The 20318-nt window shown below is 25.6% G+C and overlaps 2 protein-coding genes across 8 annotated transcripts; both read right to left on the bottom strand.

The window, feature by feature from the left end:
- Positions 1-504: 504 nt before the first annotated feature.
- LOC145184837 (E3 ubiquitin-protein ligase TRAF7-like) lies at positions 505-8253 on the bottom strand. 5 transcript variants are annotated; one of them, XR_016453953.1, is made up of 25 exons: positions 8033-8253; positions 7847-7895; positions 7669-7772; positions 7343-7444; positions 6982-7074; positions 6559-6598; positions 6020-6072; positions 5812-5908; positions 5442-5475; positions 5138-5213; positions 4790-4848; positions 4573-4708; positions 3925-4006; positions 3504-3577; positions 3189-3284; positions 3031-3099; positions 2792-2877; positions 2609-2648; positions 2414-2530; positions 2161-2277; positions 1902-2021; positions 1720-1762; positions 1491-1579; positions 1269-1388; positions 505-1122 (listed from the first exon to the last, which is right to left on the bottom strand). XR_016453953.1 is itself a non-coding variant. In XM_090092398.1 (25 exons), the coding sequence occupies exons 1-25, from the start codon at positions 8102-8104 to the stop codon at positions 1111-1113; spliced, it is 1977 nt and encodes a 658-aa protein (XP_089948524.1). In that variant the 5' UTR covers positions 8105-8253; the 3' UTR covers positions 505-1110. The 5 variants fall into 5 exon arrangements, 4 of the variants coding, with proteins under 4 accessions (XP_089948524.1, XP_089948525.1, XP_089948527.1 ...); XM_090092398.1 differs by having other exon boundaries at positions 2792-2874; XM_090092399.1 differs by having other exon boundaries at positions 2792-2874; positions 8029-8241.
- LOC145184827 (mitochondrial Rho GTPase 1-A-like) lies at positions 8104-20117 on the bottom strand. Of its 3 annotated transcripts, XM_090092403.1 has the most exons (24): positions 19936-20114; positions 19123-19225; positions 18709-18767; positions 17693-17774; positions 17529-17572; positions 17238-17291; positions 16904-17068; positions 15895-15996; positions 15725-15766; positions 15569-15625; positions 14615-14723; positions 14360-14480; positions 13497-13581; positions 12909-12944; positions 12418-12527; positions 12181-12278; positions 11707-11915; positions 11451-11573; positions 11261-11323; positions 10965-11021; positions 10430-10503; positions 9589-9701; positions 9187-9408; positions 8104-8244 (listed from the first exon to the last, which is right to left on the bottom strand). In XM_090092403.1, the coding sequence occupies exons 2-23, from the start codon at positions 19166-19168 to the stop codon at positions 9386-9388; spliced, it is 1872 nt and encodes a 623-aa protein (XP_089948529.1). In that variant the 5' UTR covers positions 19169-19225; positions 19936-20114; the 3' UTR covers positions 8104-8244; positions 9187-9385. The 3 variants fall into 3 exon arrangements, with proteins under 3 accessions (XP_089948529.1, XP_089948530.1, XP_089948531.1); XM_090092404.1 differs by lacking the exon at positions 8104-8244 and having other exon boundaries at positions 9289-9408; positions 12365-12527; positions 19936-20117; XM_090092405.1 differs by lacking the exon at positions 8104-8244 and having other exon boundaries at positions 9289-9408; positions 12384-12527; positions 19936-20116.
- Between the last annotated feature and the right edge of the window lie 201 nt (positions 20118-20318).

Raw genomic sequence — 20318 nt, 5'->3', positions numbered from 1 at the left:
TGGTTTACAAATACATGACACTATGTCCATTTCCTCAATTTCCCCAGCAGGATTTTGTTTAGATAAAAATCCTTGATTTAAACTCCACAAAGAAGAAAAACTTTCACTTTAAAGATTTGTCTCTTTATTTGCAGTTTGAAGCCCAATAAAAAAACCCAATAAATACCAGTCACAGTTTGAAAACAATTAAATATCTACCACCTGAAATCATTTATACACCTATCAGAGTATATGAAACCTAATGAAACTGAATTTAATTTTTCTTTGAAAAGGAAACATCCAAAGAAAAAACTTTAGAAAAACTTTGGAGCTAAAACTAACATAGATGAGCCGTATAAAAGTGTAGGTGTATGTAGGTGTATGTAGGTGTATGTAGGTGTATGTAGGTGTATGTAGGTGTATGTAGGTGTATGTAGTGCACCTTCTAAAATCAGTATAAAAGATAAATCTAAATAAAAGTTAAAATCACCAGGGTGATAAAATGGAAAATATTGCAAAATTAGCTGTATTATTTATCTTCTTCTGTAGAAAACTATGAGCTGTCATTTACACAATATGTGAAATGACAACTCATAACAAATGTAACAAATGAATATGTGAAAAACTTTATCCATATACTCTCTTTACACGGTATCAAAAATAGTAAAGTAAGAAAAAAAATTTAAATAAAATTTTGGTTTGCTGCAAATAATTTTTCTTTTTAAAAAACAATGATACAAATTTATCTTTTAATAATTTTTTTACATCCAACTTGTGTTTTTTTTTTTTTTTGTTTATTATTCTTTTGTTTTAAATTTTAAATAAATTTACAACAATAAATTTACAAAGTTAAAATTAAAAGCTTTAAACATTTAAAATCCTTTTAGATTTCATTCAACAAAAATACTAATAGAAAATGTTTTGCATTAAAAAATAAACACAGAAAATAAATTCAAAAATAATCTTACATACAAAAAAAATGTCTGACACAAGTATTAAAGCAAAAAAGCAATAGATCATTATAAATACCATCATAAAATAGTTATATACTTCTTATGCTATAATCTAGCACTTTAGAAAAATATTGTTATAAGTAAAGATTGAAGACAAAGCAAAAAGATTTAGCACTGATCACAACCAGACCTAAAGAAAAAATTAACTTAAAGTTGAACTATTTTATTAAATATAAAAAAATGGCTCTTGGAATTTTTTGTACTTTTGAACAGAAATGGTTTCCCAAAAATTAAAAGATTTCAGACTAAAAAGGATTCATGAAATGTCATCTTTACCTTGACAGTGCTATCTACTGAACCTGAAAACAATCTACCACGACAAACAGCTAGTGATGTTACACTACCTTGATGGCGGAATAATGTTTGCACACACTGCAAATTGTCTAAACTCCAAACCTATCCACAAATATCAAGAAATAGAATTAATCACTTTGAAAAACATACAATTTTTTTATGTTAAAGCAAGAAAGTTGAAAAAAGTAAATCCACACAAGTTACCCTAAGAGACCCATCATAGGATGCACTTATCACACGAGTTGCATCTACTAATGTCATTAAAACTAATCCATAGACTGTCCCTACATGACCTAAACAAAAAAGAAAAATAATAAAATGATCAACTAATTGTTAAATCTTACAGAATAAAAATTTATAAATATAATAAATATAAAAATAGGTATCGAAACGGATTTCTATATTTGTACAGATTAAAAGAAAAAAAAAACACCTGTTAACTTAGCTACTGATTTATAGCTCTTAACGTCCCAAATCTAAAGAAAAGTCAAAAAGTACTTTCTTAAACTCTTTTCTCTGTCATTATTTTATACTCAAAAGTTGAACATTTATAACTGAATGTAACAAGTAAGTCTAAATTTGAGTAGATGCAATCAAAATCCAGTCCAGTCTTACATTGATAAAATTTTCATAAGTGCCACAAATAATGTATTCTCTTGAAACAACTAAGGAATAAACACTTCCGCCCTGTGTTTGTATGACTCGAACTTGGTCTAATGTTTTCAAATCCCAAATCTAAATATAATGTAAAGGAACAAATCTAAAACAGAAAAATAAAAAATTATAAAGGAGAGAAGAGTCTAAAAAATTTCTGCACAAACAGCTCAGAGGCTTAAAATTGCAGCTTAGTAGCGAAAAACTCCTTAACAAAAACCTTTATGGCTTCATAAGAACCAGAGTATAAATAGTTTTCTGTAGTGCACAGAGCTCTTATCCAGTGATTTAAACCGCCAAGTGCTTGACGAAACTTAAGAGCTTCAATTTCCCAAACCTAAAAACAAAACAAAGATTTTTCTTTCAAATTTTGCAGTTGACAAAAATGAAAGTATAAAACATATATGAAGACAATTTTTTGTTTAAAAGTTTTTAAAAATCAAACAAAAATAAAAATAAGTGACTAGAATAACCTTGATTGATTTTAGAGAACCACTAAAGAGCATCCCATTGCCAACAGCTAAAGTGCATATTGGATTTTTGTCAGCAGAGAAATTCTCAATAAGTTTTAAACTTTCAATATCAAATACCTGAAAAAAATTTTTTAAAAGATTAAGCATCAACAAAAGAATGGGTTTCATTACTTAACTTAATCACACTTTTCTTACACTTATGGTGCAATCAGCAGAACCACTATACAATTTACCCCTAAAAAATAAAACAAAAACACTAAAAGTACAAAAGTGCAAAATATAAGTATCATTTTCAAAAAGTACAGAAAACAACTGCTTTTTAAAAATCAGTTGACAATTAGTTGTGAAGGTTTTGAAGAATAAAAACAAAATAGATACCTGTATGCACATAAAGTTAAAACCATCCCAGAGTGCTCTGTAAATGTCTTTATGCATGAGTAATTTGATCTTGTGTCCCAAACCTACTGAGAGTTACAAATTTAAAAACAACTTAAAATACAAACAAAAAAAAAGAAAAATCCTACTTTTATCAATCTTCTACAAGAATGAAGAACTAATATTAGTTCTCTTAAGAAAATCAACAACCAAAACTGCTGGTAAAAAGTGTGGCTTTTTACCTTGATTGAGTTATCAGATGATCCACTAAATAAGAATGAAGAAAAAACGCACAACGACCATACAGGGCCCTGCAGAAAAAAAAGTTCAAGAAAACTGTTCTAAATGATTTACTCATCTTTATCTCACCCTTTTTTTATGAATAAATTTAAAAACTTACTTGATGGCCAACAAACGTCCCTTTACATTTTAATACAGACTGCACATCAAATGCTCCAATATTGAACGTGCGGGAATCCATACTTGTTATTTCTTTCTGTAAATGTTAAAGTAAATTACTAGTCAAACAAATAAATAGAACAAATAACATATTTGTTGCATAAAAAAATTGTATTAAAAACTTAAAATTGTACAAATCTGTAAATTAAATTTATAAACAAATGTTTATCAAACATAACATCATAAAAGAAAAAAGTTGAAGAAAAATATGAAAAAATTATTATTAGAAAAAATAGAAAAAGAACACAAAATTTACCTCGATATGACTCAGACATCTTCTGGTTTCAATAAAATCAGATGAGAGTTTTGTAAAATTTTCATCAAGTAAATCTAAAATTTAACAATTTTAAATTATTCTAATTTAAGTCAAAAATAACTTTTTCATTCTACATTTATTAAGATATAGATAAAATAAAAAAGAGAATGAAAGAAGTCAAAATAATGATCTGTTTGCATAGGAATTTAATCTATTTATAAAAAAAAAAAAGAAAAGTAAAAAAAAAATTAGAAATAAAATTAATAATAAAAAGATAACAACAACTGAAAGTTTAATGTAACTTTTATCAGAATCTTTTTTTAAAATTTTTCAGGACTTTTTTTCACTTAATAAATTGATTCATTACAGGTTATTTATAATGCCACAAAAACTTTTTTAAAACAGGAAAAAATAAACACACCAATTCTTATTTCCATTGATTTCTCTAGCCGATCAATTTTTTCTGTCAACTTAGCAACCAAACCTCTCATGAAGTCATTTTCCTAGAATAATGGAAAGTTTAAAGAATCTTCCCAAATGTTGCTAGTTTAATATATTATTTAACACTGCTTTTATGTTATCTTGGTGCATAGTACAATTATATACAAATTGCTTGACTATATTTATTGCACTGCCATATGTTTGATTGTAATACTATCACAAAATGTGTATTTTATAGGTTTCAATAACTTATGTAATTGTTATAAATTTTTTGATATTACACATTTTTTACTTATTCTAGCAAATCTACTTGATATATTAATTAAATCTTCTATGTTAATCTGATTTCTTCTTATAAATCTTGATCTGTGTGAAAAGTTTGAACTATGTTAATATTACTACATTAACTTATATTAATTAACTATGTTAACTTATATTAGTTAATCTAAAAATATTAGTCAATCTTGTATAAAAATTTCTCTATCTTTATTATATATTTGTGCTTTTGAATTAGAAAAAAAAAATCATTAATAGATGAGGCAAAAATCATTTTTAGATATACATAAAAAAGCTTTTCATTATGTTACATAGTGTTGATCATTATATAAGATATTTGTTATAAACATGCCTGGTCTTTGTTGGCAATGAGGCTTCTTAATTCATCAATTTGTTTTTCAGTGTGCATGAGGAATTCTTTCATCCCTTCGAAACGACAGCTATGCAAATGTTCAGCTAACTCCTCTGATGTTCCTTCAAATTTACAACTAAAAAATTTGGTGTTGCATTATAGAAAATGAAATATAATTATAGAAAAAATAAATGAAATATAAAGAAGATCCACATACTTGTACTTAGCATGAGGGCACCTGGCATGTTGACAATGATTCAAATGATCTTTAAGTTCCTAAAAATAGTTTAAGTAACAAAAAAAAAAATAAAAAAAAAAAAAAAACAACAACAAAAAAAAGCAACCTTTGTAAAATAAAAGCAAAGCTGGCAGAAAAAGTTTTTAAAGAATGTCTTATTCCAACAAACAAAAATACAAAGACTTTCAACTTGCTGAACTATCAATAGTGTTAATCTACTGAACAATTAAAAGCAAAAATTCATACAAACTTAATAGAAATGGTTGAGTTTTTTATCGTGTATTGAACTTTAATATTGTATTGAGTTATCATCATAACAAAATTTACCATCTTAATTAATGCTTGACAAAGTGAGCTGTTAGGACATTTGACAGGTGCATGCTGGCAATGTTCTTCATGCTCACTGACAAAAAAGAATGCAAAACAAAAATATAGAAAAACCAATCAATAACTTTAAAAAATGGTTTAAAGGCACTTTGTAAAACTTAAGAGAAAAAAAAAAATTTTATAAATAACAATCAATTATTACAAAAACTCAATAAGTAAAAAGTCAAAGAATATAAATTTTAAATTTTTACTATACAACTGTCTATTGTGAAGAAACAGTCAAAAAAAGCACAAAAAATCTTACTTTTTCTCCGATATCTTAATTGTAGCAGGGCAACCTATAGTTGAAAAAGAATAATCACATGTAAGATAATAGACTTAAAAAAATAATGTCATATGTTTAAAAATAGACCATTATTCAAACAAAAAAAATTTACTAACAAGTATATATAGTAAAATTCATTTTTAACAATCAATATTACCTTATTCATAACTATATATTTTAAAATTCTGTCTAATAAAAGGATTTTTTTTTATCATAGTAGAGCATCATAAGTCATTCTTTTCTTTTCTTTTTTTTTTTAAATACCTAAATGCATGTGAAGTAATTTGCATATAAAAACATTTTTTTATAGTAACTATTAAAAAACTATTATAAGTATGATTTAAGGTACCATTTATGTTAACTTCATATTCTCCAGGGACTCCTTTTGATGATGGCATACATCCAAATTTACAATGTACATACAGCTCACCAATTTGTTCACGAACCTAAATCAATAGTTATTGTTAACATTTTACTGCGACCTGTTTTATTATTGTTTTCACTCTTGTCAGTGTTATAGCTGCCATCATCACCCATCAAAAAAGAAAAACACTTACAGCAAGATTGGCAACAACCATAACTAATTTAGATCCATCTGTAGGACAAGTTACTGAAATATTAAAAATAATAGAACAGAATTTGAATAACAAAATCAGAGAACATCAGAAAACTGATGCTAGTCTACACTCAAGAAAAAATGTAAAAAGGTACATTTGTTGAAATAAATACTAATAATGTGGCAATTAAAACACAATTAACTTCAATTAAGTAAGACATACTGTAACAAATTTTGAATTTAGTTACAGATAATACTTTCCAATTGTAACAGTGAAAAAGTTATTTTTGAGGAAAGAAACATTTTAATGAGTTTTTAGAAGGGAGAAATAAACTAATGAACTTTTAGAAAAGAGAAAAATTTTAATGAACTTTTAGAAGAATGAAATATATTGATATAAAAAATATATAACTTTTTGAAGAGATTACAGTTTTTGAGGTTGAGTAAAACAATTAAAAATTGCAACTGATTTGTGTTTTTACTAATCATATTCTTTTCAAACAAAGTGTTTAATCCATGCTACTAATGGTGGCTACCTACCTTCTGGGTTTCCAAAGACACACTGCTGGCAGAAAGTATGCTATGAAAGAAAACTCAGTAAAAAAAAAAATATTTTGATTTGTATATATATACAAATATAGAATGAATACATACTATATTTAAACATGTATACAAATCAAAATCAAAATTTTGTTTATTTAAATGTAACTTCTGTTGATGTAAATACATAAATGTACATTACATACATACAGCCCTTAGATTACATAAATTACATTCCTTAAAATCTTTACACTCATTACATACACACATATGCATACATATGCATACATACAATACAACACAACACAACACAACACAACACAACACAATACATACACAATACATATATACATGATAGACATTTATTGCAATATAAATTACTTAACTAAAAATGTTCAGATAATAATTAAATATGACTAATACCCCACAACTTGTTATAACAGGATCCTTGAACACTTTATCACACAACTTACATATTAACTTCTGTGAGACATTGTCACAAAATAGCAAGCAACGCTAAAAACAAATTTAAAACAAACAGACCAAGCTCATTAAAAAACCAAAAATGTTTCAGTCTGATGGAGTTCAAGGTGATAATCAAAGTATTTAATATTCACTTTAGTGGTGCTAATCTTCATAACTTAATGGTGTTTGCACTTATTAAAAGAATTTTCTAGCTTTATGTTTTATCATTGAGAAAAGAATAAACAAAGCGATTATTCTAATCAAATTTATCTTTTTAAAGTATTTCAAGTTGTTTTTGATTTCCTACAATTAACAATACCTCTGAATCTGTTGCTTGAACATTATGAACTGTAAATTGGTTATATGCTTGCTTCCCTCCATCAGACTTGGATCGTTTGTGCTGCTGATATGTAAATCCTTCCTGAAAAAGTAAAATCTGGTTAAAAAGTAAAAATTAGAATAGTTAAAAAAACTGCTATTTGGATGAGAAACACAAAAACAAAAATAAATTGCTTTTTGTGATGTAAACAATCAATTTCTGTTTAAATGTTTAACTGTTGCAATGCTGTTTATGAATAAAAGATATTGAAATAAACAATTTGCCATTCATTATACTATCAAGAATGAGAGATAACTAGTACTAACGGTTCCACTACTGGTAAGTGATTCGTTTTTTGTAAAAATCATTCGCATTCCAACTTCATTATTTGTATCCTGATAGTGTCTACTTGTAAAATTTGCCTTGCCATCTAAACGCCATAATGAAAAAGTAATCAAATCGAAACTTTCTAATACAATAGTGTCAATCACAAACTTAATTTACCAACAGATAATGATCCACCATCACCAATGTAACTTGAATTGTACTTACTCTATAAAACAAAAATTAAAAAATAGAAAACAAAAATGTAAATAACAAATTCATTCAATATATGTTGTCTTATAGACATTTGTCATAATATAAAGATGCTGGAAAACTTGCAACTTGATTATCAATCAACATACATACTAAGTATTGATCTTGGTTTTGCTCCTCTAGCGGACAAGAATAGAATTTAAACTGATCATGTGTTTCATTCATTTTCTTTTCTTTCAACTGCTGCTGTCTTAGCTATCTGGTAGAAGTACTACCTGAAACCTTCAAACCACCATAGGTTGTGTTAACAACCAAAAGTTGAAGAATGCATACTGTAATATACAGTAAAATTCAGGTTACTTGTACTAAAAAAATATTTTTAAACAGTTTTTAGACTAATTCACTATAAACTTACTCTGAAAAACTGATGAAATCATCAGTTTTAAAACCCAATTTCTTATTTCTATTTACACTAACAATAAAGCACAGTCTTTAACAGTCATTAACTGTTATAATTAAAACATTTTTTATAATTAGAATAATGCTTTCAATTGCCAACTTATTTGTTTATGTATATGAGCATGAATAGAAACTTGAAAAAAAATACTGTTTTTCACATCTATAAAATGTGTAAAAACTTTTTTTAAATTATTTTAAAATTGATTTTAATTATCTTAAAATTAATAAAAGCTTTATTTTTAAAAATAGAACTTAGCATAATGTTATGCATGTATGGATATTTAAAAATAATGAAAAGATGTTCAGCTTCTTTATATTTTTAGCCCTAATATCACTTATCTTTGCTGTAATAAACTTTCACTGCACAATTAAAATAGAATTTAACTAGAGAAAAATCCAGTGAAATTAAAGAAGAAAAAAGGCAATCAATGAAAATTTAGTTAAAGGACAGAATTTCTGTTAATTTAGTTATATATATAAGATTGAATTGAAATGGTTAAATTCTGAGAGATCATTTATTGATTGATAACCTAAATCATGCAAAAAAAACCTTAAGAATTATAGAGAAATCAAAAAGAAAAAAGAAAATTTTAACATCTTTAAAACAAACCAAACTTTTTTTAACAAGAAACTTTCTAAAAATATACATTTATATAAATATCAACTCTTGTTAAAAAAGGTATTAGATAAAATTCACAGCAGGGGAAAAAACTGTTAAAACACAAAAATACAACTTGATAGGTATTTAGATTTTAAAGCAACGGAAAAATTGTTAATTTTAAGAAAAATCACAAAAGTTCTAAAAATACTAAAACAAAAAGCTTTTCTTAATAATCAATATTTCCTACTTATAGAAAACTATGAGGCTTATGAATACTCTTTGCTGATTGTGTTTCCATAGTTAAATGAGTTAATGGTGTATTTGCTTTCAAAACTGACAATAAGAGAAATTTGATCAGTAGTAGCCACAATCTCTTCATTGCAAAAAAAGGTATACAAAATTGCAAGATGTAATCAACTTCATGACAGAATAAGTGAATAACAACATCATACATTACTAAGATTGTGCCCTGTTAAAATAAAATTAAAATAAATTAACAGCAATTTAATCATTTAAATTTGACAATAATACAAAAAATCAAACATCAAAAACCAGATTGCATTTATTTGGAAAACAATTTATATAGACCTGTGAATGAGTATGGAAATATGGAATGATTGCATTTGGATGCAAAAATCAAAAATCAAACCTTTTCTAATATGCCTAAAAGCAATGAAACCCACACCAGCTATCATTAAAAATGAAATGCCAAGTGTAAGGATAATTTTCTTAAAAGATCCTTCAGAACTAGATGTACTACCCCTAAAATAAATAGGTTACATTTAAAGTATGAAGAACTTTCCTTAAAATTATGCAATATAGAATTAAAGATTTTGAAGAGCCATAAAAACTAGTTATCCATACAGCTTTTTACTAGATTTTCATCAAGTCTAACATAATACTTATGGTCCTTTGTTTTACCCTATCACTAATTATAGCACTGAGTGTTCTCAATATATTAACTCAAAAAATAAATAATTTTACTATAGTTTAATTTAATACAAAAACATAAATAGAGCAATTTGTGTATGGCAAAAGTCTTCTATTTTTTTACAAACAAAAATTTTCAAAAATGTTTATATAGAGTAAATTTAAGTTAAACAATTCAATCACTATCTCTCACTGATCAAAGGACCTTGTAAATGATTATTTTACTGTCATAAATTTGATTTGATTTTTTACTTTCATTTTGTGATATATATGCATATATATATTAAATCACAAACCATATTGTTTTCAGGATTTTGCAGCAACTAGATGAACAAATGCATGGACTTATTTTAAATTTTACCAAATCATATCTGGACAATTATAAAACTAAATTTTATGATAATCTTCAAGTAAATTGAAATTAAATCTGGCAAAATGTCATTAATTATGATAAGTAATTCAGCACCAAAGAATTAACAAAATGGTGATTAGTTGCATGTCGAACCCTCAACTTGTACCATTGCTTTTTTATAAAAGACTATGTAAAGAGATTTGCTTACATGTGAGCTGAGATAGTAGCAATCTTAGAAAATACTGCTTTATGATTGTTGCTAGACTCAGTTGAACTAAAGAACTAAAAAAAGAAGACAAAAAAATGATCAGCTTTAAAAAGAATTTTTGCTTCATAACAAGATTCCTGTCAGCTTTAACATACTTAATCATACATTATCATAACATAACTCAACAATAGTGATTGATGATGATGATGATGATGATGATGATGATGATGATGATGATGATGATGATGATGATGATGATGATGATGATGATGATGATGATGATGATGATGATGACAATGATGATGACGATGATGATGACGATGATGATGATGATGATGATGATGATGATGATGATGATGATGATGATGATGATGATGATGATGATGATGATGATGATGATGATGATGATGATGATGATGATGATGATGATGATGATGTCATCACAATTTATATTGTGATGCTAAGTTGTGAATAATAATAAGAAAACTAAGTTAATAGTTAAGGTTAGAGATCATAACATTAGATAATTTGTCACCTGCAGTGGATATGGTGAATTATTAACAGCATATTCATTTGGAGTAACATAAAAATTCTAAAAAAATTCAAAATAAAAAATAACTTCAAGTTTAAAAAAAAAAAAAAAAAGCAACTACTAAGGCACTAGTAAAATGTCTGCACATTATTTTTAGAGGAAAACAGAAATTCATTAAAACAAATCAAAAAACAAACGTAAAGTAAATGTCAATATTTTTCAATATTTTTATCACAAAACTCATAAAAGAGAAACTAAAAACATAATTAAATGCATTCCAAGTATTTTACACTTTTCACCTGTTTTACTTTAGAAAGGTCAGACTTGGTACCAACAAATATACAACTTTTAGTCTTGACATTCTATAAAAGTTAAAAATGTTAAAAACATAAAACTAGCTATCAATATTTTCATAGTTGATTTTTCTAAATTATTTTTTACATTTATTGCTTTAACTTATATCTCTATTGCAATAAAAGTTATACAAACCTTATGAACATCTGCAATTAAAGAAAAAGATTGAGAATCAGAAACATCATACAAGAAGCAAACACCATCCTGTTTGCCGGTTGAAATTTTATCCGTAGCATTTTCTATTGGTACTTCCTCAAGCTGTGAAAATGATAAAATTAACAAATTTTTAAAATTAAAAAAAAAATTTAAAACATTGTGAATAATGTAGTTTCAAAAGTAATGTGTATTTTAAAAAAACGTGTAAAAGTGTAGAGAAAAACAATTAACTTACAATCATGTGCACCTCTTGCTTGCGAATCTGAACAGAATTGCAAGCAAACTTTGAAAACTCACTGTTTCCTTTGGAATTGATTTTCGTATTATTCAGGAAGCTCTGAAGGAAAGTGGTCTTCCCACAATTTTTTGCCCCAACAACATAAACAAGGAAAACAGTGCGAGTGGTTTTCCGCTTTTGAATATCAATTTCCTTGCTCCTTGTTACTAAATAAAAAAATGAGACATAGCAATGTGTTCTAAAATTATGTGCCAATAAGATGTTTCAATAACTTCTAACAAGCAAAAAATTTTGCTTTCATAAATTTTTCAATATGACTACAACACACTTTAAAAAATTATATAGCATATTTACTATATACATAATATAGCATATTTACTATATACATAAAAAACTAAGTTATATACTTCGTATAACTTATATATATAATATAGCTTATTTACTATATACATAAAAAACCAAGTTATATACTTCGTAGCCCTGTAAGTTGATTTTCCATATCTCCTTGTATATAGCCATAATATCCAAGCAGTTTTAGAGTCCAAGAATAATCTATATATGTCCATAAACTAAAAAGATACCACCTAAATTAATACACTAAGTATAATAATAATTAAAACACAACAGTGCAGAGGTATATTCCATGTAAACTAACCAACTCAAGTTGTAAATACCAGCAAAAAATGATGCTATGCTTCCTCCACTTACATCCATTGTGCTACAAATCCTTCAGCAGTCATCCACCCCTTGTCATTTCGGCAAGTTGCTGTGAAATCAATATCTTTCCATGGCTTTTCTTCACAAAGAGTTAGCATATCCTTTTTGAATAGAAATTATAAGAATAAATAGAATAATGTACAAACAAATTTAATAAGCATCAAAATATTAATTTAAACATTTTTGAATCAAGTTTGGAACTATCATAACAGCCAACTTAAGTATTGCATATTGGTCTTTCATGTTAGGGTTTTTAAGGAAAAAATAGGATTTATACAATTTCTAGAAGATCACAAAGGAACCAGAAGAATTATCAAAGAGTAAATAGATACTTGGAAGTTCATATATTAGTTACTGAAAAGAATCTTTGCTATGAAGACAAAATATCCTTTTAGCCTTTGAAAATGTTGACAAATTGTTGCTGGTCATTCCATTATACAATTTCAAAAGCTAAGGTGAAAAAAACGCTGTTTGAAAATTACCTCAAGTTCTTCAGGGGATAAAGCGTCATCTTCATCCTAAACTTACATGAACATAAAATTCATACATAATTAGAAAAGTTAAAAATAAATTAAAAAAAAAAGAGAATAAAGATTCATTAAAAAATAATAAGAAATAGCAGGGTTTCTTTACCTTCTGTTTTAGTGCAAAAAATAAAAAATTTTGATAATTGAGCTTGAAAGTTTTTTAGTAGGAAAAAAACAAACAAACAAACTAACAGTAATTTTTGGAAGAATCTTTTTTACAAAGTTTCCTGTAAAATTTAAATGTTTTCTTTTTAAAAGTTAACTTAATAATAAGAGAGATAACTTGTTAACCAGGAAAGTTGTTAGCATGGTGAAATTCAAGTAAATAATGAAAATTTAAATAATTTAGTATTAGTTTAATTTTTATCATTGTATTTGTAAAGGAGAATTAAAGTTCCTTTTTAGAAATAGCTGACTTTTTAATATCTTTAAATCAAACATGAACAATTTTAATTAACTACTGAATAAATTACAATGAACTACTCAATAAAACTCCCATTGCTATTTTTTTTTGTTTTTTTTAATACTAAACTATTGTCTTACCCGGTCATACTTTAGAAAAAGCTCCATAACAAAATCAAGACCAGCTGATGACAATTCAACAGAGCAACCTTGGTCAATTTCAAAGCTAAAGTAAAAATTAAATAGTTTAATTTAACAAACCTTGCTTTAAAATCAATTTTATTGATAACATTGACTTAAATTACTTTAGGATTACTTAGTTTAGAAAGCAGAAAATGAGGTTTATTGTCTCTCCATTTTGTATGAATGAGAGTTAATTTGATTAAAACATAAAATTGAGTCCATGGGGAATATTTATCAAATGAAATAAAGTCAATTCATTAACATAAATATTTTATTATTCAACTTAATTCAAATAAAATTGTAACAAATGTTCAAATAAATATGAAAGTCTTTATAAGATTTAGTTTCACAGTTAATTCATAGTGGAACAATTTACTGTAAAAAAAACATTTTTTAAGAAACAATAAAGCACCCAGCCTTACATGGAAATATCTTTGATGGCTCTTTTAATTTGAACCATGCATTAAATAGCTGAACTCACTTTTTAAGAAATTTAAAATCAAATAGTTCAACTAATTTTTATTATTTTCCAGTAATGTGATCAAGTAAACAAAAGTTAATTGGAAAATAAAACTTTTTCATTTTTTCTAATTAATTGTAATTAGCAAACTTTTTACCCAAAAAAATTGATTAAAAAAGAAACAATTCCAAATAAGATTTGGGGAGATTTCATTTGGACAGACTTTTATGCTGCTAAAACCATTTTATAACAAAATAAAATACACAAAAGATAAACTCTGATCATCTGAACCATTACTGCAATCATTCTACTTCTACAAAAAAAAAAACTGAAAAAAAAAAAAAAAAATTTAAATTAACACCTAGGATGCAAGTAATCATCTCTTAGTTCAAGATCTATACCATATCCAAATCTTCTGAGGGCAGTCCATGTTGTTTCTTGTCTACCCTTTTGTATGAACAAATTGTGCAGAAACAAAAAACCTGATAAAATATTTAAGTTTACATAAAATAGCATAAATAAAAAATTTATATAAAAAAGTAAGACATTTTTCAATACTTAGGGCAATAACAGCATCAAAAAAAATAAATAAACAAAATAGAGAGATAATAAAAACCTTCCAGAGTGACTCCAGCATCTGTTACACCTTCCTTCATGTTTTTTTGAATTATATTTTTAACTTCTTGTATGCCATGCAGAGGTAAGGAGTTTTTAAAACAGCGCTTCTAAAAAATTTCAGCAATCCAAAGGTAATAACTTTAATGATGTATTTAAAATAAAAAAATAGCTTATTATTTGTAAAAAAAAAGTTCTGAATTTAGTTTAATGAATTTATTCTTATTAAAATACTATTGAAATCAAATTTTGAATTCCCTTTTAATGAACCCCAGGTATTTATTATTTCTCTATTAGAAATAATACTTAGTATAATTTAAGAATTTATGATCACATACCAGATCTAATTCTTTTAATACTGAATAACCCTGAACAGTTCTGAACCAGCATTTGTAACTATGACCATCCAGATTTTAACAAGGATACAAATAAAACTAGTATCTAAGTTAAACTAGTATGCAAAAAAAATTTATGTGCATATTTAATGACCAATTCTATCAACACAAAAGAAGATTTCAAGAAGTTTAGAAAGCAACATTTTTGATTACTTTCACATTTTAACTTCGATATTTAAAATTTTTTATGAGTGTTACCTAGCAAGGACATATCCAGAATTTTCAAGAGAGGGTATTTTCAAAAAGAAAATCAAAAAAGCTGGTTAATAACTATACTTATTTTCACTAGGAATTCATTTTCATTTATTATTTATAAAAATTAGTTCAAGAACTATATTCATACAAATGTTATGACTTAATAATAATAATAATGTAATTTACTGACAAAATTTAATTTCACAAATATATACTTTTTGCAAACAAAAAAATTCACTTTTAATTTTTTAAATCTTAAAAAATCATCATATGATCTAACAAACAATTAATCTCAGGACTGTGTGTTTTAACACATAAAACACCCCCCCCCCTCCCCACAGATAGTACTCCTGTAGCTTACTAACCTGAAATTCATTTAATTCAACATCATTTAGCACACCATCATTGTCTAAATCACAAATCTAAAATGAAGGAATTACAAAAATACCATTATGCTTTAGTAAAGAAATTACATTTTTATGAATCAGAAAAGGATAATATTACAGAAAGGAAAGATTTACCTTAAATATTCGAATCAATCCCTTTTCACATTTTTCTGTAATCTAAATTTTTATAGAAAAATATTTGCACTTTACAAATCAATTCTTTTGTAAGCAAGCAGACAAATTATTAGTTACCATTAAATAAAAGGGAAAGACCTTTAGAATAGGTAAAAAAAAAAAAAGTACACCTGTTGGTCATCATGAGAATATATAGGGGCAGTAGGATGCAGGACAGCCTTCTGTGCATAATAAAAAAGTTCAGATATGTTCTTCAAATTACTTGCTGAACACTGAAAAAAAAAAATTCTGATCATTTTTTATTTTAGTTAACAAGGAACATAAAGTATATAAAAACAAATAAAAACAACAAAAGAAAAACTAATAGGAAATTGATACTTAAAGTGTTTTTTTATTTATAAAAAAAGAAAGTATTATTGGCATTTTTATTTATTATAAAGCTATTGAAGCTTTAATTGAAAAGCTTAAAGAAAAAAAAAATCTGCTGCTAATGAAGTAAAACTTCATTAGAAAAGATTGAACAAAGTCTTCAAGCTATTGATAGAAAAGAGGTTAACTTGGTTAATGGCATTGAGATTAAATGTCCGAGAATTACTTTAGAAGGACTTGATTTTCCAATTTTTAAAAATAAAAAGCAAAAGGCAAAAGGACATAACTTAACAGATGCAATTATTTACACAATAATTATTTACAATTTCTTTTTTTTTAAAAAAAAATCCCTTTTAAAAGTTTGAACAAACAAACCTTTTAGAGCTGTTTTAACTTCCCTTAAAACTAATGGAGCAGTGTCATATATAGTGTCATATGTCATATATCAACAATAAAAATACTAAAATGTAGGCAACTTAGATAAAAAATGACAATAATATGCATTATTTTTAAAGTGTTTTTTAGATAGAATAAACTTTAAACTACAGTTATCTTGCAGTCTTGTCTGAATTTAATTGCCTAAATCTATCAAAGGCATTAAATGCTTTTTATTTATTATAAAGTATTATAAAGTATTATAAGTATTATAAGTATTATTATATAAATTTAATTTCATAAAATATTAAGAAAATATTAAACTCAACCTTTACTATGAGCATTATAATAAAAAAGTGACTGAAATATTTTAAAATGTTTTACATCCTAATACTTTTATTACGAACTATTAACATAAAGTACACAATAAAATACCTCAATACATGTTTCAACTTCAGGGTACTCATCCATAATGGCAAGGATGTCATTCATTCTTGAACCTTCCAGTTCTGCAAGATCTGATTTGTTACCCACTAAAACAACTGGTTTTCGCTGGTCTCCACAAACATCAAAAACAATTGGCAACCAGTAGGATGTGATCTGTTATACAAAACTTAACAATGAGATATTTACTTTAAAATTTTTAAAAAAAAAAGAATTATTTTAGTAATATAATATACTCTAAACATTAATGACTGCAGAAACAAAATGAAATTTACCTAACATTTTTGATTTATTGAAAAATAAATAAAAACAAAAAAAAACTTACTCGTTTAATGCATTGCTCACTGTCAATAGCATATACAACACACACTACATCTGCCTATAATATATAGATTAGATAGAGGACAGGACTTGGAAACAAGTTTAAGTTCATTCAGTTCACAAGCATTAAACATTTTGAGAAATCACAAGTTGCATGAGAGAATTAACTTTTGAAATTTAATAAAATTAACAAATAAAATACAAATATAGAAGACTCTAGCTGATTCTAGACACATTGTAAAAAAGCTGACCATCAACATAGTACAAATTCATTTATTATTTATATTACAATTACCAAATCTAGCTCATTTCTAAGGTCATCTTCAGTCTGCTCTGAATCTAAGAAAAAAACTCAATTTGAAAAAAGAGATAAAAAAAAAAAACAAAAACAAATCATAAAAGTTAGTATCTCTAAATATATCTTTTATAAAATTTTAAAAATAATTCCAATAAACTTACATGAAAAATCAACAATATGAGTAGGAACTTTCTCCGGTGTAACATCTGCAGGAATTGTTATTTCTTCAGCACGAGATGGAACCTGAAAAGATGACTTAAAATTAAACTTTTTAAGGAAGATTTTTAAAAGAAGATTTTTATTGATTTTAAATTATATACTGGTATATACAATAAATTGTAAACATTTTCAAAGATTGACTTTAGAAAGCCCTTCCACTCTTAAAAGTGAGTGTAAAATTCCAATAAATTAAAATATTTCATTGACCAAAAACTTTGTAGGGATCAAAACCAGAAACATTTTTAAAATTATTTCATAAAGATACCTTGATTAACTTTATTTAATCAAGGTACTTTTATGAAATGCAGATCATGGTTTGCTTTCAGTGATTCAGTGTTGTTATGTGGTAAAAATTTTTATGCTTAGTCCTCTGATTTATAAACTTTTCAATATCAAAAGATTGAAAAATAAAGTTCTGTTTAACAGATTTTTAAAAAATGACATTTATTTCTATTTAATTCAAAATTTTCACAATAATTTCTATTATCTCAATTTCTTGATGAATTTTAAGAGTTTGGTTGGAACACTTCTCTAATGTCAAAATTATAATTCTTGGGAAACAAAAAATAACTCACCATATTTATCATTTCTCATTAGTTAACCTATATATTATGGATTGATAAAATACTCTGAAATGGAAAACATACTTGACTTGAATTCAATTCTTAAATATTTTAAATTGACTACAGTTTAAAAGAATTATTTTTTCTAAAGTTTGTCAAATGAAAATTATTTTTGTAAAAATTTAACTTTTTATAACAAAAAAGTTCATCGGAACAAGTTATAATTTTAATGAAGTTTTAATGTTAATGGCTTTTGGGAACTAGGGTACTTATCAATCAGTTTTAACTTCAGTATTAACTACCAGCTGGAGTTGGAAAATTAAATTTTGGGGATTTTTATACATTAATTTAAAAACTGAAATGTTATATTTTACATATAAGCCTAATTAAAATACCTCATCAGGAAACTCCTCAGTAACAAGTGATAAAATTAAAGATGTTTTCCCTACTCCATCTGAAAATAAAAACCATATATATATATATATATATATATATATATATATATATATATATATATATATATATATATATATATATAAATATATATATATATATATATATAAATATATATATATATATATATATATATATATATATATATATATATATATATATATATATATATATATATATATATATATATATATATATATATATAGTAAAATGCCTTAAAAATTATATATAGTAAAATACCTTAAAAATTGAATTATTCATTGTTCATCAGTGAAGTAGTATATAAAAATATCTTTTAATAGAACATATGATGGCAATAATAATAAAAACTTAACAAAAGTACATAAATTTAATACCATCACCAACAAGAAGTATTCGAATTCCTTTTGTAGCATAAGACATCTCATTAACTTTAAAAAATTATTTTAAAACCCATTTTTGAACTAACTGTACCTAAATCTTTGTAAAAAAAAAAAAAAGTTAATTTTGGCATGAGAGCTCTTTTCATCATATACTGTTTACTCATTCCTGATACTATTTAAGCAAAAAACCAGTTATTAGGCTACATCAAGCTATTTAAAAACGTTTAACATTAAAAAAAAAACTGTTTTTTCTCAAAAGTAGAAAAAGGGGGAAACTGTGGGTCTTTCCCTGTAATTTATATATATATACATATATATATATATATATATATATATATATATATATATATATATATATATATATATATATATATATATATATATATATATATATATATATATATATATATATATATATATACATATATATATATATATATATATATATATATATTTATATACATATATATGTATGTAACTAACTTTGTGTTAGTAAGAATGGTAAAAAACAAAGGTGATTATAAATAGTGATTCACTAATAAAACGTATTGACCTGAATATGATAAAGAACTAGCTAAGTCTTTTTAGGTAGGTAAGGATTATATAAGTAGGAGTTTTTCTGTTGTCAGCAACAACTCCAGATAGCCAGTTCTTTATCATAGATTTTAAATTTAAAATTAATACAACTTAGTTGTTAAGTGGAAAACGATTTAGTGTGAAAGTGGACTAATTGCGCAAAATCGTAACTTTTAATCAATGTTAAGAAGGCCTCTTTAAACGGTCTGAGCGCCTTAAAACTTGACTCACTTATTATTTGAAGAAGTCGACAGATGGTTTAAATCCGTACACCATCATCATGATTGTTAATATCATCACACTCATTGCCGTCATCATCATAAAGAACGTTTTTAGTGTCACAATCATTACTATAATGGCTATCATCGTTCTAGTCAGGTTCCAGAATTCATTGTTGTACCCCTTGCCACCCGCTCCTCTCTATTTTCCCTTCTCTAAAAGTTATTAAAGTTCATAAAGTACTCATACTCTGTTAAATTACTTTTCATACTAAAACATTGTTTAAAAAGAATTTTTTTTTTAATTGTTAGCAATTGTTGCTCTTGAACAAATTAAGTTTCGTTAACATCAACGAAAACGATAGTCAACGTGAACTGAAACATAAAATCTTTTAA

The sequence above is a fragment of the Hydra viridissima genome, unplaced genomic scaffold, assembly GCF_058129835.1.
Source record: "Hydra viridissima isolate aposymbiotic clone 2 unplaced genomic scaffold, HvirCarnegie_v1 scaffold_7, whole genome shotgun sequence".
Classification (NCBI taxonomy): domain Eukaryota; kingdom Metazoa; phylum Cnidaria; class Hydrozoa; order Anthoathecata; family Hydridae; genus Hydra; species Hydra viridissima.
Note: the sequence above shows the minus strand (reverse complement) of the source record. Positions and strands in the feature narration are given on the sequence as shown.

Excerpts from the sequence above, each read along its gene's own strand:
- LOC145184827 (XM_090092403.1), bottom strand. The coding sequence starts at position 19,168 with ATGTCTTATGCTACAAAAGGAATTCGAATACTTCTTGTTGGTGATG. Across the intron at positions 12,528-12,908 it reads TATCCCCTGAAGAACTTGAG|GATATGCTAACTCTTTGTGA; the intron begins GTAATTTTCAAA and ends CTATTCAAAAAG. Across the intron at positions 12,279-12,417 it reads GGATTTGTAGCACAATGGAT|TTTATGGACATATATAGATT; the intron begins GTAAGTGGAGGA and ends GTATCTTTTTAG.
- LOC145184837 (XM_090092398.1), bottom strand. The coding sequence starts at position 8,104 with ATGAATGAAACACATGATCAGTTTAAATTCTATTCTTGTCCGCTAGAG. Across the intron at positions 3,578-3,924 it reads ATCAATGGAAATAAGAATTG|ATTTACTTGATGAAAATTTT; the intron begins GTGTGTTTATTT and ends GTTAAATTTTAG. Across the intron at positions 2,875-3,030 it reads CATCTGATAACTCAATCAAG|GTTTGGGACACAAGATCAAA; the intron begins GTAAAAAGCCAC and ends AACTCTCAGTAG.